This window comes from Paralichthys olivaceus, chromosome 1 (genome assembly GCF_024713975.1).
Source record: "Paralichthys olivaceus isolate ysfri-2021 chromosome 1, ASM2471397v2, whole genome shotgun sequence".
In the NCBI taxonomy this organism is placed as follows: Eukaryota; Metazoa; Chordata; class Actinopteri; order Pleuronectiformes; family Paralichthyidae; genus Paralichthys; species Paralichthys olivaceus.
Genome location: NC_091093.1, coordinates 2,779,926 through 2,793,258, shown reverse-complemented (window position 1 = coordinate 2,793,258; position 13,333 = coordinate 2,779,926). Strand labels below are relative to the sequence as shown.

General features: G+C 38.8%; 1 protein-coding gene across 3 annotated transcripts in view; it reads right to left on the bottom strand.

The window, feature by feature from the left end:
- Positions 1–13,333, bottom strand: part of LOC109624887 (transmembrane channel-like protein 3) — a 48,952-nt gene that overhangs the window by 1,296 nt on the left and 34,323 nt on the right. For all 3 annotated transcript variants that reach the window (XM_069525942.1, XM_020079808.2, XM_069525896.1), the window contains exons 6-21: positions 12,025–12,123; positions 11,564–11,706; positions 11,209–11,356; positions 10,984–11,027; positions 10,100–10,247; positions 9,259–9,368; positions 9,093–9,171; positions 7,639–7,902; positions 6,876–7,004; positions 6,365–6,432; positions 5,831–5,959; positions 2,866–2,976; positions 2,184–2,309; positions 1,524–1,602; positions 1,110–1,152; positions 736–1,009 (exon numbers count right to left, since the gene is read on the bottom strand). In XM_069525942.1, the coding sequence (XP_069382043.1) occupies positions 736–1,009; positions 1,110–1,152; positions 1,524–1,602; positions 2,184–2,309; positions 2,866–2,976; positions 5,831–5,959; positions 6,365–6,432; positions 6,876–7,004; positions 7,639–7,902; positions 9,093–9,171; positions 9,259–9,368; positions 10,100–10,247; positions 10,984–11,027; positions 11,209–11,356; positions 11,564–11,706; positions 12,025–12,123 (1,994 nt within the window). The remainder of the gene's footprint in view (positions 1–735; positions 1,010–1,109; positions 1,153–1,523; positions 1,603–2,183; positions 2,310–2,865; positions 2,977–5,830; positions 5,960–6,364; positions 6,433–6,875; positions 7,005–7,638; positions 7,903–9,092; positions 9,172–9,258; positions 9,369–10,099; positions 10,248–10,983; positions 11,028–11,208; positions 11,357–11,563; positions 11,707–12,024; positions 12,124–13,333) is intronic.

Here is a 13,333-nt window from a genome sequence, read left to right as displayed (position 1 = left end):
CAAGCAGACATGATGTCTGTGATGTTTACTGTGATGTATAATCAAACAGGTTTCAAAAAGCGTAAATGAACTGAAATTAAAGAAAATCAATAGTTGCGAGAAAAACATAAAACATCTTATACTTTGGTGGTAGAGTTTGGTGTATTGGTCAAAGCAGCGATGTAATGTATATGCAGTATGAACAAAAATGGTCTCCAACATGCAAAAAGGAAAAATAAATACTGGCATGTTCCTTTAAAGCCAAACTGCAGGTTTAACCTTCATGCCAAAAACATTCACATGACTTACAAGTTACACTGCTTCCCACAGAACATTTTTTGTTGTCAAGATGAAAACAAACTGAGACAGTTGTAAGAAATGTCTCCACTGAAACCCAGGTTAATGCTAAATAACTATTCATGGTTTTTACATCATAATCAAGAACAATTTAAATCATGACATTATTTTCTAAAATGAGATAAAATAAATAGTAGACGTGTTCAGGGTGATCTTTAATAATGTGTAGGTCCTGGATTCTGGCTCAGAGTGAAATTTATGGGAAATAATCTCAATTAAAAATCACAGTAGCAGGAAAAAATAAATGATTCCCTCTAACTGGCCCTGTGTATTACTATTAATACATTTAACTAAATAGATTCAAAATCAATAAAATTGCACAAAATCACGTAAATGGTCACCTGTTGTTTTAAGTCAACATGCTTGATTAAATCAATATACTATATTAGTGTGTGAGACCTGTTAGGGATGTGCTCCAGCCTGTGTTTGGGCAGTATGGTCACTGTTGGACTTCTGCCAGATCCAGACCCACTTCCTCGGTTCAGGTCCGCCCTGGATGCAGATTGGGTGATGGTGCGGATGCTGTTTCCACGACGAACAGGCGACTGAAAGTTTGTGACGCTGCCATTCCTGCGGGGGGAAGGCGTGTGGATGGAGGCCTCCTGGCTCGTGATGTCACTCTCCTGCTGTTCCACGTTTTTGTCGGCAGCAGTCTCTGGAGCCTGCAGTCTTGCTAAGGAAGGGTTAGATGTCACAGCATCAGCATCAAGGCAATTGTTGCTGATGACAAGATGATGACCCACACAAGAGACCTGACACAACACCAGAAATACCTGCAGCCATTTGAAAGACTTTCTTCTTGTCCTCAGTCCGCTCCTGAAGAGATTGAAGCAAAAAGACCACATTTAAGAAAAGTTAGACCTGTGACTATCACTCTGTCATGTAAGTTTAGGACTCAACAGGGCTAGATATTATTATTCATAGCTACTTGATTATTTAATTATGATCATTATTGCTGATTATATGTTTCTGTCAATAATCAAATAATTTTGATTAAATGTATATACTATATATGACAAAACGAAAATTCAAATTAATCAAAATTGTTTGATTGGTCCATTAACAGAAAAATTATACATATACATATATATAAAAGCTGCAAAATGCAGCTGAGAAGAATGTTTTGGGATTTATGTTGAAAATAAAAGGTGATCCACACTTGAGGATTTCATTCATTAGAAACTCACAGTCTGGAGCTGCATCCTCAGCTGATTGTTGGTGAACTTGAGGGATCTGGCTATGGCTTGGAGATAATATATCAGCATGCTGAAACACACAGGGACAATTCAGAAGTCAAGTTGGAAGGTTCGTTTGCAGTCGTTTGCATATATAGGGCCTATCTTAAATCCAGCAGAAAGCAGCCTCAAGCGGGACACAATTCCAGTGCCATATTTGTTTAAATAGCAAGTGTTCTTGTACTCATTTGAGCAAATGGACTTGTTGGACATGCTGGTCTTCAAGTGAGGTGTGGCTATCCTGAGGCAGCAGAAGCCTTTGACCACAAAAACCTGGTCTGAAGTGAGTAGTGCAGTATTTTACAATTATTTTAAGGTGCATTATCAAATTCCACAAGGTCAGGTGCAAAATGCGTGTACAGACACAAATGATTTGTTTTTCTCTTACTACCTGGCAAATCCTCCCTCGTATAATATCTAATTTATTCAATATTTGTCCATATGGATGCAAACTCACTCGGCTTTTAAAGGGAATGGGAGATGGCACTCCGATTAGTTTTATTGTCATTAATTAATTAAGAGACAGAGTGCAATGCTTTTGAACCGTGTGATTATTAAAATCGTGTGTGTGTGTGTGTGTGTGTGTGTGTGTGTGTGTGTGTACAGTCTCACAAGAGCAGCAGCAGTGCTGGCAGCACGACAACAGGGCTGGTTATGTAACTCATCACTTTACTGAACCACAGGGGGAAGTCACTGGCCACTGTCTCAGAGATGATGTCATAAATCTTCTCTTGACCACTGCAACAAAAACGGAAGACCTTTCTATATTTACATGTGGAATAAACACAACACAAACAAAACTCCAACAACCCACAATTTGTAATCTGTTCAACTTTGCAAACACAGTACATTGATGTGTATATGTAACAACTGTTTCGTTACAGAATCATGTGTGTGACATAGACAATGAGTGTCTGTTTGTAAACTGCAAAGACAGGATGCAAGTGAACACACAGACCAAATATATACAAATGATTATATTATATTCAAATGTTTGGCATACATTCACTATGAGAAAAAGAGGAGAAACATTTGAAAATGTGCCTTTTGGCCAAGACTGGCACATGTTAAAAGAAAAGAAAAGTTCATTTTAAGTGTTTTTTTTCATAAAAGCATGTTACAACCCAAAAGCTTTTGAGATATCCTGACATTTGATTCAGTGCAAAAGTGATTCAAGCTTTGGTGCCATGTTAACAGTCTTTATGCTAAACTATGCTGAATTGGTTGTTTTGTTTGGCTGTTTTTGTCCAAGTTTCCATGTTTTATTCTCATCCCAGTAAATAAATGTGTTTACCTGAATGGGCCACAATGCTGGGATGGTCTGTATCTGACTATGGCAAAGATGGTGGGCAGCATGCACAGAAACAGCATGAAAAGCAGCATGGCCAGGTAGAAGTTGTTTGATCTGAAAAAAGTTCAAGCAAAAACAACATTTTTAACAGTTGTATTATTCCTGTTGTTTTCAAACCTTTGTTCTAGAGTTCTTCTCTGCTGAAATTCAAGTTTATATGGTAAAATGGTTCACTCTACTCAAACTGTGTGTGCTCACTCCTTTTCACTAGTTGTCATTATAGTTCCTGCGGCCCTGTTTATTGTCGCTCTCTATTTGTCCACCAGATGTCCTCATACTCTCCTCCCTGTCTCAGTCCTGAGTCCCACCTCCACACCTGTCTCTCACCAAGTCCTCACTCCTGCATCCACCTCATCTGTTTCTCATCTCATTATAATCAGCTTACACTATGTTTTCCCCAAGTCATTATGTTGAACATGTGTTTGTTTTCTTGCCACCCTCCTCTTTTGTCCCTGTACCTGTTTGCACCTGCATGTGAGCCTCTATCATCACTCCAGTGAAATAAGTGAACATTTTCAGCCTGTCTATCTGTGTCCTCCTTCTGTGCAATTTCCTTTTTCCAATCTTGAGTTTCTACTGACCTCCATACCATAGTGATGTAAGGTTAAACATGTCTGAACCTACGAGAACCTGGAATCAAATGTGCATAATTACAGATGGTATTCATACTGTTGAAGTTGAAGCTGAAGCATCACAGTGGCATGTTTAGACATACAATAGATATAGATTGAATACAGATATAGGCAACTGTAGGTGTTATCTATTATATATATATGTATGTGTTATTTATTATATACATATATGTACATATCTATATATGTATATATGCGTATACATATGTTTTATTATCCTGTTATTATACTGTGTGTGTGTGTGTGTGTGATGAAATTAACTTTCATGTCATATGGTCTGCAACACATATATTCCAAGATATTATCCTAAATAATTGAGAGACAATCTGCAACTTATAGTGTTCATAAAATACTCTATAAGTGCCACCATACATAGTTAAAAAATGCATTTTCCCAGGTATCTCTGCATCCTATAGGACTCTAGACACAACCCGAAGCTTATTTAGATCAAAGATGGAAATTATTTGGTGGGAATTACGTCATCATGATGTCACTATTAAGTAAGAAAATGAAGCAATTGAAGCAATTCCATTGTAACAATATAAAAATATTAGCACTGACTAGGTGTATGTACAGTGTTTACAGAGTACATTGCCTCTCCAATACTTATTATTATACTTATTACTTCCTCGTTTCCACATTTCTACACTGTCTAAAACATTATATTGCTTTAGCCAGAACGTAATGTCAAGTATCCTGTTTTAGTTCCTGCATTTCTCATTTTGGTCCACTAACCCTAGACTACTTCATTAATAAAGAAAAATCACCACAACAGAAATACTGTCAGTGTTAAACACATTTAAGTGTCTCAGCACTCTGTAATTATTATTATAGCAATGCGTCAGTATCAATCTCTGTCTTCTCCAGGAGAACTGCATTTAATGGCGTATATTAAATGTGCTCTCAGCTGCATGAGTGTGTGTGTGTGTGTGTGTGTGGCTGCTTGGATTTTCCACCACATCTGGGAGTGACTGATAAGGACGGAAAGAGCCACTGACAGCCTTGTTACATAAATCAGAGTGGGCTGAGCACTGCAGGCCTGTGTATCAGTGTGTACGTATGCATATAATGTACCATAGGACAACACACTGATTTGTCCCTATCGCAGCGGAGCAGGGAAATGGAAACAAGAAATAGCTAGAAAAACCGCGGTCGGTGCATTTATGTGTAATGGTGCTGATTCAGCTTCATCAAAGCATGGGGAGCTCAGTGATGAGGGTGGAGTGTGTGACGCAAGAGAACGTATGGACATAAAATGACCTGTCTTTTTGTTCTGAGATTGTGTGTTAGACAACTATAGAATTCCACACAGCCCTCATCTGTCCATGTGTATATGCTGATTATGCCTGTTTTTGATTTCTTTCAAGTCATTAACCCTAGACATATATTCATATATATTATATGTGTCATTGTCCACTGGTTCCTATGTCAATGTCACTCCAGTATTAGATCAGACAAAACTAACCTGACAACTTTAAAACACATTGCATATTGAAATTATATCGGGACGTCTCCAAGAGCATGAAACTGATACGCACTCCTCTCTTTAGCATCTAACTAAGTAAAGTTTTGTCATACACCATATAGATCATGTTGAGCGTGAAAATAATTGGCTGAAATTCAAACATTACCAAGCTTTTTATTCAGCAGACTGCAGCTCTTCTGATTTAATCATTTGAGAAAAAAGTCTAAATGATTTTTAATGAGCATAAATCGATAGTGTTACAACAAAGATTTCCATATACGAAATATAAGGCTGCTTAAAGAGGCTTATTATACAGGCAGCTGTGTTGTTTCTCATAACACTAAAAATATTTCATTCTTAAAGAAACTTGGATTTAATTCCATTAATGATTCACATTATTAGATATTATTGTATAGATACTTTGCTAGACCCTGGAATTTGCCCTTAATACTGTTCATTGTGACTTTATCATTGTGCCACATGTATCTCCTCAAAAACTCTGCTGTTAGTCAGTCAAGTTTAGACTCATATTACCTTTTATACGGATGCTTCATTAATCTGCAGTGCTGATCCTTGTCAAACAATTAGCCTGCAGTTTAGGTAAAATGCTCAGCAATAAGGATAATATTATATTTAGACATATTATATTATAATATAAAAGAGCCTGAACCTGATGACATCAGTAAATTAGAGAAAGTTAAAAGTGTAATTTTTGGTGTGACCAGAAACAGATAAAAAATGAAATCATTTCAAATATAATTAAATACAACCCTAAAACACAAAAATGTGTGTGTGTGTGTGTGTGTGTGACCTGGAGGCCCGGAACACCTGCTGATGTGGAACATTACAGGTGAGGACGGCCCAGCTCCTCAGATACATCAGACCAATCAGCTTCAACACGTTGAAGGCAGGAAGACAGGGAGAGAAAAACGCTCCCATCCTGGGGGTAAGAAATGACAATAGTACAAACACACACACACACACACACACACACACACACACACACACACACACACACACACACACACACACACACACACACACTCACTGGGGTCTCAGCCCATATAAAACCCATTATATCCAGTGGCTCATTGTTTCATTTCATTGTGTTCATTGTTGCAAGACGACGTCTCTGAAATGAGCTGAGGAAATACAGTCGATCCGGACACAGAGGTGTAATGGAGAGATCATAGAGGGCCACAGTCCTCCAAATAGGGTCAGGGAGACATATCAGCAGAGGCCATACTATTAACGCTGAATGAGATCCTCTATTACACACACTGTGACAGGGCAGTGCTGATAAAGTAGCACTGTCTGGAAAGATGTCCTCGTTTTTCAGACCTACCAGATCATTCCTTGGTTGTAAATCAGATGCAAGACATTCTCAGCTATTTTGAATTCTCCATATTCAGGCTGAGGAAAGACAGAAAAAAGCATGACTGTGGTGTTGTTTATGTGGTTTATTTCATCAGATATTTAAACACGTTCACGTCAAAATATTTACTGTCTCCTCAGTATTGGTGGTACGGATAGAAAAATGTCAAAGAACAAAAAGAACCAACTCGCAGTATAAGAACAAAATGGAAGACTGCTAGTTAGGAGCATATGAACTAACCAAAGCAAACATATTTTGTTCTGTACCCAAGCAGAATTTAAACACAGAGTTGAAACAACCTTATTTGAAATTGTTATATCGACCTTAGCTTCTTAAAAAGATTTGAATCAAAGTATCAGTTAACCTGCCTACCAGCACCTCTAACACACCCATAATAACACATTCCTTTGTTTTCTTATTCTGCACAAAAAGACATAGTGATTGATGCGAGAAATTGAAAACACCAAACTGCACAACTTACAAACTTGCTCTCTAAATCCCAGCAGCAGCAGTCACTCAGGTAGCGAACCACCAAACCTCTGATGAAGTCAATGAGCAGAATACTGGCCACAGTGAAGATCATGTCAATGATGGACAGCTTCAGCATCTCCTGGTGACACACCACAGACAAACCCACGTCACATCATATACATATGCAAACATACAGCGTGCTGTGCATCTCGTTATTCACCACTCAGCCCTAGAAGCTTCTGTTTGGTTGTGGGCTTCATCATTTTCAGACTGATTAAGCCTCATGTCTACATTTTAGCTGGGGATCTTTAGCTCAGTGAATCAGCCCTAATCCACAGTTACTCATCGAGCATGTCAAATTTGAGTTGCACTTCAAACTTGCTTAATTAAAGACATTTCATAAGCCAGATGTTTTGGTTCGTATATTAATTGTTAACATCTATATTTTGTGCTTTTACTCAGTGTATCTAATTCTACTCAATTCACTGAAACAGCATTTTGACAAGAGAAAACATTCAGATAACAAAAGACAGTGTGAGAAATCTGCCTGTGTACAGCAAACATCTTCATTTTAAAGGCAGCATGGGCAAAAGCACAGTGACGCTTTTAAACCCTTTGCAAATAAAGTCACCTTCAGATAAGTTCCTTACTCTGATACACATTAGAATTCGTTTCACTTTTTCAACAGTTTTCCCTGGACCTACTTTCTGTTGATGAAGAGTGAGATGTACTCCACGCCTGAAACATAGTGTGTAATGATCAGAAGACAGAACCTGTCCAACGTAGGTCTCCCAGCACTGTTCCTGCTGAGAGCGGGTGTTCCTCTCAAACAGCGCTGTCTGGTTGGGGACAGTCCCGGAGATGCTCCGGCTGATGTTGGTGACTTCCAGCACTGTGGCGATGGTTGCTATGGTGCTGTTGCGATGTTCAGCCACAGAGATCTCAGACACAAGGGTGGAGAGGCTGTCTACCTCAGGCTGAGAGATGGTGGCCAGGAAAGAACTGGAGTCAGACCAATTACCTGTGCTCACTGGAACCTGGATAACAAACATGGTACCATGTGCAGTCTGTCATGTGAGACGCAAAATGAGTAACATAGACAAATCTGTTGATTACGCATATCAGACCTGCATGTGTGCGTTCCATGCAGAGCTTGGGATAAGGTGTTAGGATGTGTACTGGGTGTATGCAGACAGAGCCAGACTAGCTTTCTGTCTTTATGCTAAGCTAACAACGACAACAGCTTTGCACACAAAGATTATTCCTCTTCTCATCTCTCACTAAGTATAAATCATAATCTACAGTATTAACAAATGAAATCATACAGTCCAACATGGTTTTTGTCATATATAAAGGGTGCTGATACCCTCATAGATTAGACTGTAGCCTCGGTATGGGTGAAATCACCTTGGATGTTTGTAGTTTAAAGAAGGAGCCCGTACTCTGGTGACATTTACTGACAGACCACAGCGAACAGAAAAACAGACAGCACCATCAACTGCGTAATCCAAATTCAGTTCAGATTCAGACATTTATTGGGTGATGATGCATCTAACACGCGTCAGACACAGAAATGGAAAAAGCAAAACGAAAACAAAATCTCCCATTGAAAAAGCAGTGTCATACACATAGAAGACACAGATGAAGACGCCAAGAGATTGTGGCGACAAGAGCTGATGACGATGTCGAGGTGCTGGACATATGATCACGTGATCTCCGCAGCGGAGTTAATACTAATTACTAAAGTATTACTAAATACTAACACTGAATTGTATGAATTGTTCTTTTCCTTACCATAGAATGGTAAAAACTTTATATTTATATGGAGGGGGGGTCCTCTCTGTGGTCCAAAACTAGACAAACTAAAACCTTTGGAGTTTTCATGACAACTGAAGTTCACCACGGGTTATCTTTCATGTTTGGAAGGGGAGGGTGAGAAGAGGAGTATTCAGCTGCAACATGAAACTTCACCCCTAGATGTCACTAAATTCTACACACTGAACCTTTAAGTTCCTTAAAAGTCACTTCACATGACTTCACTGCTGCCTGGTGTAAAACCACCTGACAGCAGTGTAATTTCAATTTGGGACAGCTAACAGGTGGGATTATTACAACATTGAGACAACATGTGATGTATAGTTGCCCCATCTCATGAGGGGAGCGGGTTTTAGCAAAAGTGAAAAGGTGATTGCCAGAATTATGAATAATGTACATCTACTATACTCACAGCAGAGCTCATACTGTTGACTTTATCAAGGAGGGCAATAATTAGGCTGTAGAGATTGCCCAGGTATAAAACCAGCACCCTGTAAACACATAAAGATATGATCAATGTTCAGTAAGTGATATATGATATAGTGTGTTGACTAATGTGTGTTTGGTTGTTGGAGTACCTGGCCAGCTGGAATCGCAGCGAGGTTCGTGGGTGGTACATCTCCAGCTGAGCCACAAGCTCAAAGGCGGACGGAGCGATCATGGTGATGAGAGATACCACCACACTCACCTGAACAGAGGGATGACATGAAAGTCACTTACATGGAGGAGTTAGTCCAGAACCCTTCATTTAGAGGAGATTTCCACTAGGAAAAAAATCACATGACAGACATTTCTCTCTGTAACTCCTTTATTACCAAAGTTTGAAAAGTTTTTATTTTCTACCTCCACCAAAGAGCTCATGTTTTCACCCGTCTGTTGTTGTTTGGTTTATGTTTGTTTGTAAGCAAGATTACACAGAAAATAACTATGTATGTATGTATGTATGTATGTGTTTATATGTATGTGTGTTTATATGTATGTGTGTGTGTGTGTGTGTGTGTATGTGTGTATGCATGTGTGTGTTTATATGTATGTGTGTGTATGTATGTATGTATGTATGTGTGTATGTGTGTTTATATGTATTTGTGTGTATGTATGTATGTATGTATGTATGTATGTATGTATGCATGTGTGTATTTATCTATGTATGTATGTGTGTATGTATCTATGTATGCATGCATGTATATATGTGTGTGTATGTATGCATGCATGTTTGTGTGTATGTATGTATGTATGTGTGTGTATGTATGTAGAACAGCAGGTTGAAAGAAGAGTAGGCTTTCTGAAGTAAATGTAAAGATGACACTGACAGATGGAAGCTTCTCCACTGTCATTGATTTCTTGGAAGTGTATTATATGCTGGATAATCAAATCAACCTAATGATGCTGAGGATGATGATGTCCGCTCTGCTCTGCTACCTCATTCTTCTCCCACAGCGTCAGCTCTGGCTTCTCCTGCTCCAGCTTCTGAGAACGGTCCACTACAAAGTAGATGATGTAGATGCTGCCAGCCAGAGACAGCAGTACCAGGATGTTGGCTAAGATGCGCAGACTAATCAGAACTGCCCTTAAAACACACAGAAACACAATGATCGGATTGAGAGCACACATTTCATCCTCGAAAAACCTGGACGTTTCCAGGTATCTATAATAGATAATAAAAAGACAGCTGCAAGAATCTCATTTGCTGCTTCTGTTGCCAGTGTTACTGTTCAAGTCGCCTTTCAAAAGCCCCACCTCTACCCCACCTTAGCCATGGGGGCAGATAGTTTGACTCCTACTCCCTGCTGTGCTAAGATCCATGTTTCCTCCATGTGGGTGGTGATGAGGACAGAGCTTTGACACCAAACATCAGAGCTGCACATGTTCTACTTTCAAACATTCATCTCCTTCACTCAAGCTGACTGACCTGTGGTGGACCACAAGTGTTACATATAGTGATATATATTTATATTTATATATAGTCATATTTTAATTAGTTTACAATTTATTTTATCAAAATCAATTATTAATACATTTGTTTGCAAATTCTTGTATTTGTTTATAGGCTAACGTATAAAACAATTAACCATTTGATATCTTAATGCTCTTACTGACAAATTAAATATGAATTATCAGTGATTTTATTTGTTTATTTATAGATTAATTAATGCATTTGTAATTTTTACTGCATAGTTTTATTTTAAATTTAATTATTAATTAAACAAGGCACTTATTTAAATGTCTTCTGTCATTCCAGTCAAGGCAGAGCAAGTGCAACAACATGCAAAAACAAACAACACAAATAAAATAAATACACCTACAAACTTGTGTCCTTCTTCTTTTCTTGCTCCTCGACAATGGCCTCCTGTGCAGGAAAACATTTGATATTGTCAGGACAAACAGTCACAATGTATAATCTCAAGTATTCTGAAGCGAGCGGCAAATAGATGTCCCTGCTTGAAGGGTGATTAAATCTATACGTAGTAGTACCTAAATATGTCCATTTCAATGAATATGTAGTTTGTGTGTCATTGTGCGTTTCTGACCCTGATGTTGTTGACAATGGCGGCTCCCTTGCTCTCTGCAGCCTCTGGGTTTCCAATCAAATAATCCCAGGCACAGAAAACCCTCCAGCAAAACGTAAAGTTCTCATCTGAGGCACTGGCCAAACTCAGACGAGAGTTCTTGGCCATTCTGCAAATTAGTATTCAGGAGATAGGTTTAGGATAGTGATGTAGGCAGGTATCCAGTCAGTTGACCAGTCTAACACTTCAGAACACGAGAATGGCTTGATTTCCAAGGAACTTGTGGACATTGATGATCCCAAGAAAATAAAAAGTGCTTATTTTATCATCTAATCATTACCACATCAGAGTAAGTTGGAAAGAGCAGGGTGATTACTTTCTTAAGAGAATGATGAAACTGTAGGCAAAGACAGCCATCCCAACCAGGAAGTAGGCGAGGGGCAAACGGTACCCAGCACCGCCAATTTTCCTCACCCTGCCATAGTAACCATAGAATAACACTGAGTACTGCAGGTAGCCCTGTGGAGATCAAACAGATACAAGACAGGTTCACAACAAACACGAGGAGGTACAGTACATGATGACATGACATGGAAGTGACCCACGCCCAGAGTTTGATTCATTATTGGCCTTCAATGAATTGTCTATGTAGGGAGTTTATAATGATTGGATAATGATAATCACTAATCTTTACTATTCTAACTGTGAAAAGAGAGGAGGGTAAATAGGCCCCCAGAGTAAGAGCCAGGAGGCAATAACGTAATGTTTGAATAATGGCTCATTGTGTCTGTGTGTAATATGTTATTGACAGAATAATAAAAGGAGAGAGAGGCTTGCCCCAAGAGACCAGATGGTGTCCAAGTCCTGGGCTGAAGCCAGATGCTCCTTGGGGATAGTTTTACTCCTTGTGGTTCCAAATGGTGCTCCAGCCAGCAGCTAGTTCACACACAAAAATATTAATGATGAATACATTAAAAATCTTTTATGTATTAGGAGAGAAAAACAATTGCCTTTATTTATCAAACACACATAGAAACCCTGCATCACGTGTTCATATTTCACTAATCACAGCATAAGAATGAGTGGGCACTGATAAATATGGTCATTTAAATATTACACTCCTCTATGTTCACAGTTCAAAGCAGTTTCCCCTGAAATGTACAACATGATGGTGTGTGATACGAACTTCACATACCTAAAAAACAAAAAAATGATAGAACAAGTTCAGCTGCAGTATTTCTATTTGACAGCCTGGAATGAGAGGAACTGCAGTGTGGAAGGAAATCACTCATGTGTTGGTGTGAATAATCAAACTCAATATTATAAATAGAATATTTTATATATGATCTAGAAAGATCAGTCACAGGTCTAATATACAGAGATAACCAACCATTAACTCTCATGTCTATGAGCAATTTAGAGTCTCAGATTAATCTGTGATCATGCACCCAGAGAAAACCCACGCAGGCACAGGGAGACACACAAAGTAATACAGGAAGGCCTTGATTTCGTTTCAAACCTTCTCACTGTGAGAAGTGCTAACCAATCAATCAATCAAATTTTATTTGTATAGTCCATATTCACAAATCATAATTTGTCTCATAGGGCTTTAACAAGGTGTGACATCCTTGCACCACTTGTGCTGCATTGTGTGCAATGCAAGGAATACATATTCAACAATGTTTGACGGTTTTTAGTGATTATAAATACACATAGTCATCCTGAAAGTAATTGAATAAGGCCCTGGGTGCTGCAACACAATTAAACAGCTTCTAGTATTTGACTACAAAGGACGTGTATGCAGGAGGTGTAGGAAACAAGAAGTGCACCTCGGCCACAGCCCAACAGTGCCCTTATATTAAAATAAGCCTCAGAGCTAAAGCTACATTACATTTCTCAGCTTCATATTGTTGGTAATCATTCTCGTTGGTACCAAGCCCCTAAATATGTCTGAATTGTTTCAACAGAGTTTACACATAATTCCTCTGAGAAATAAATGCAAAGGTTGAAATGCCCTACCTCGCAATGTTAAAGAAAGTGAAAAGAAAATCCTGGATCCCCACCAAAAAGTACTGGATTCTACTGAACCCTACCGCATCCTTCCACCAAGTTTTGTGGTATCTGTCCAACAGTTTTTGCTCGATCC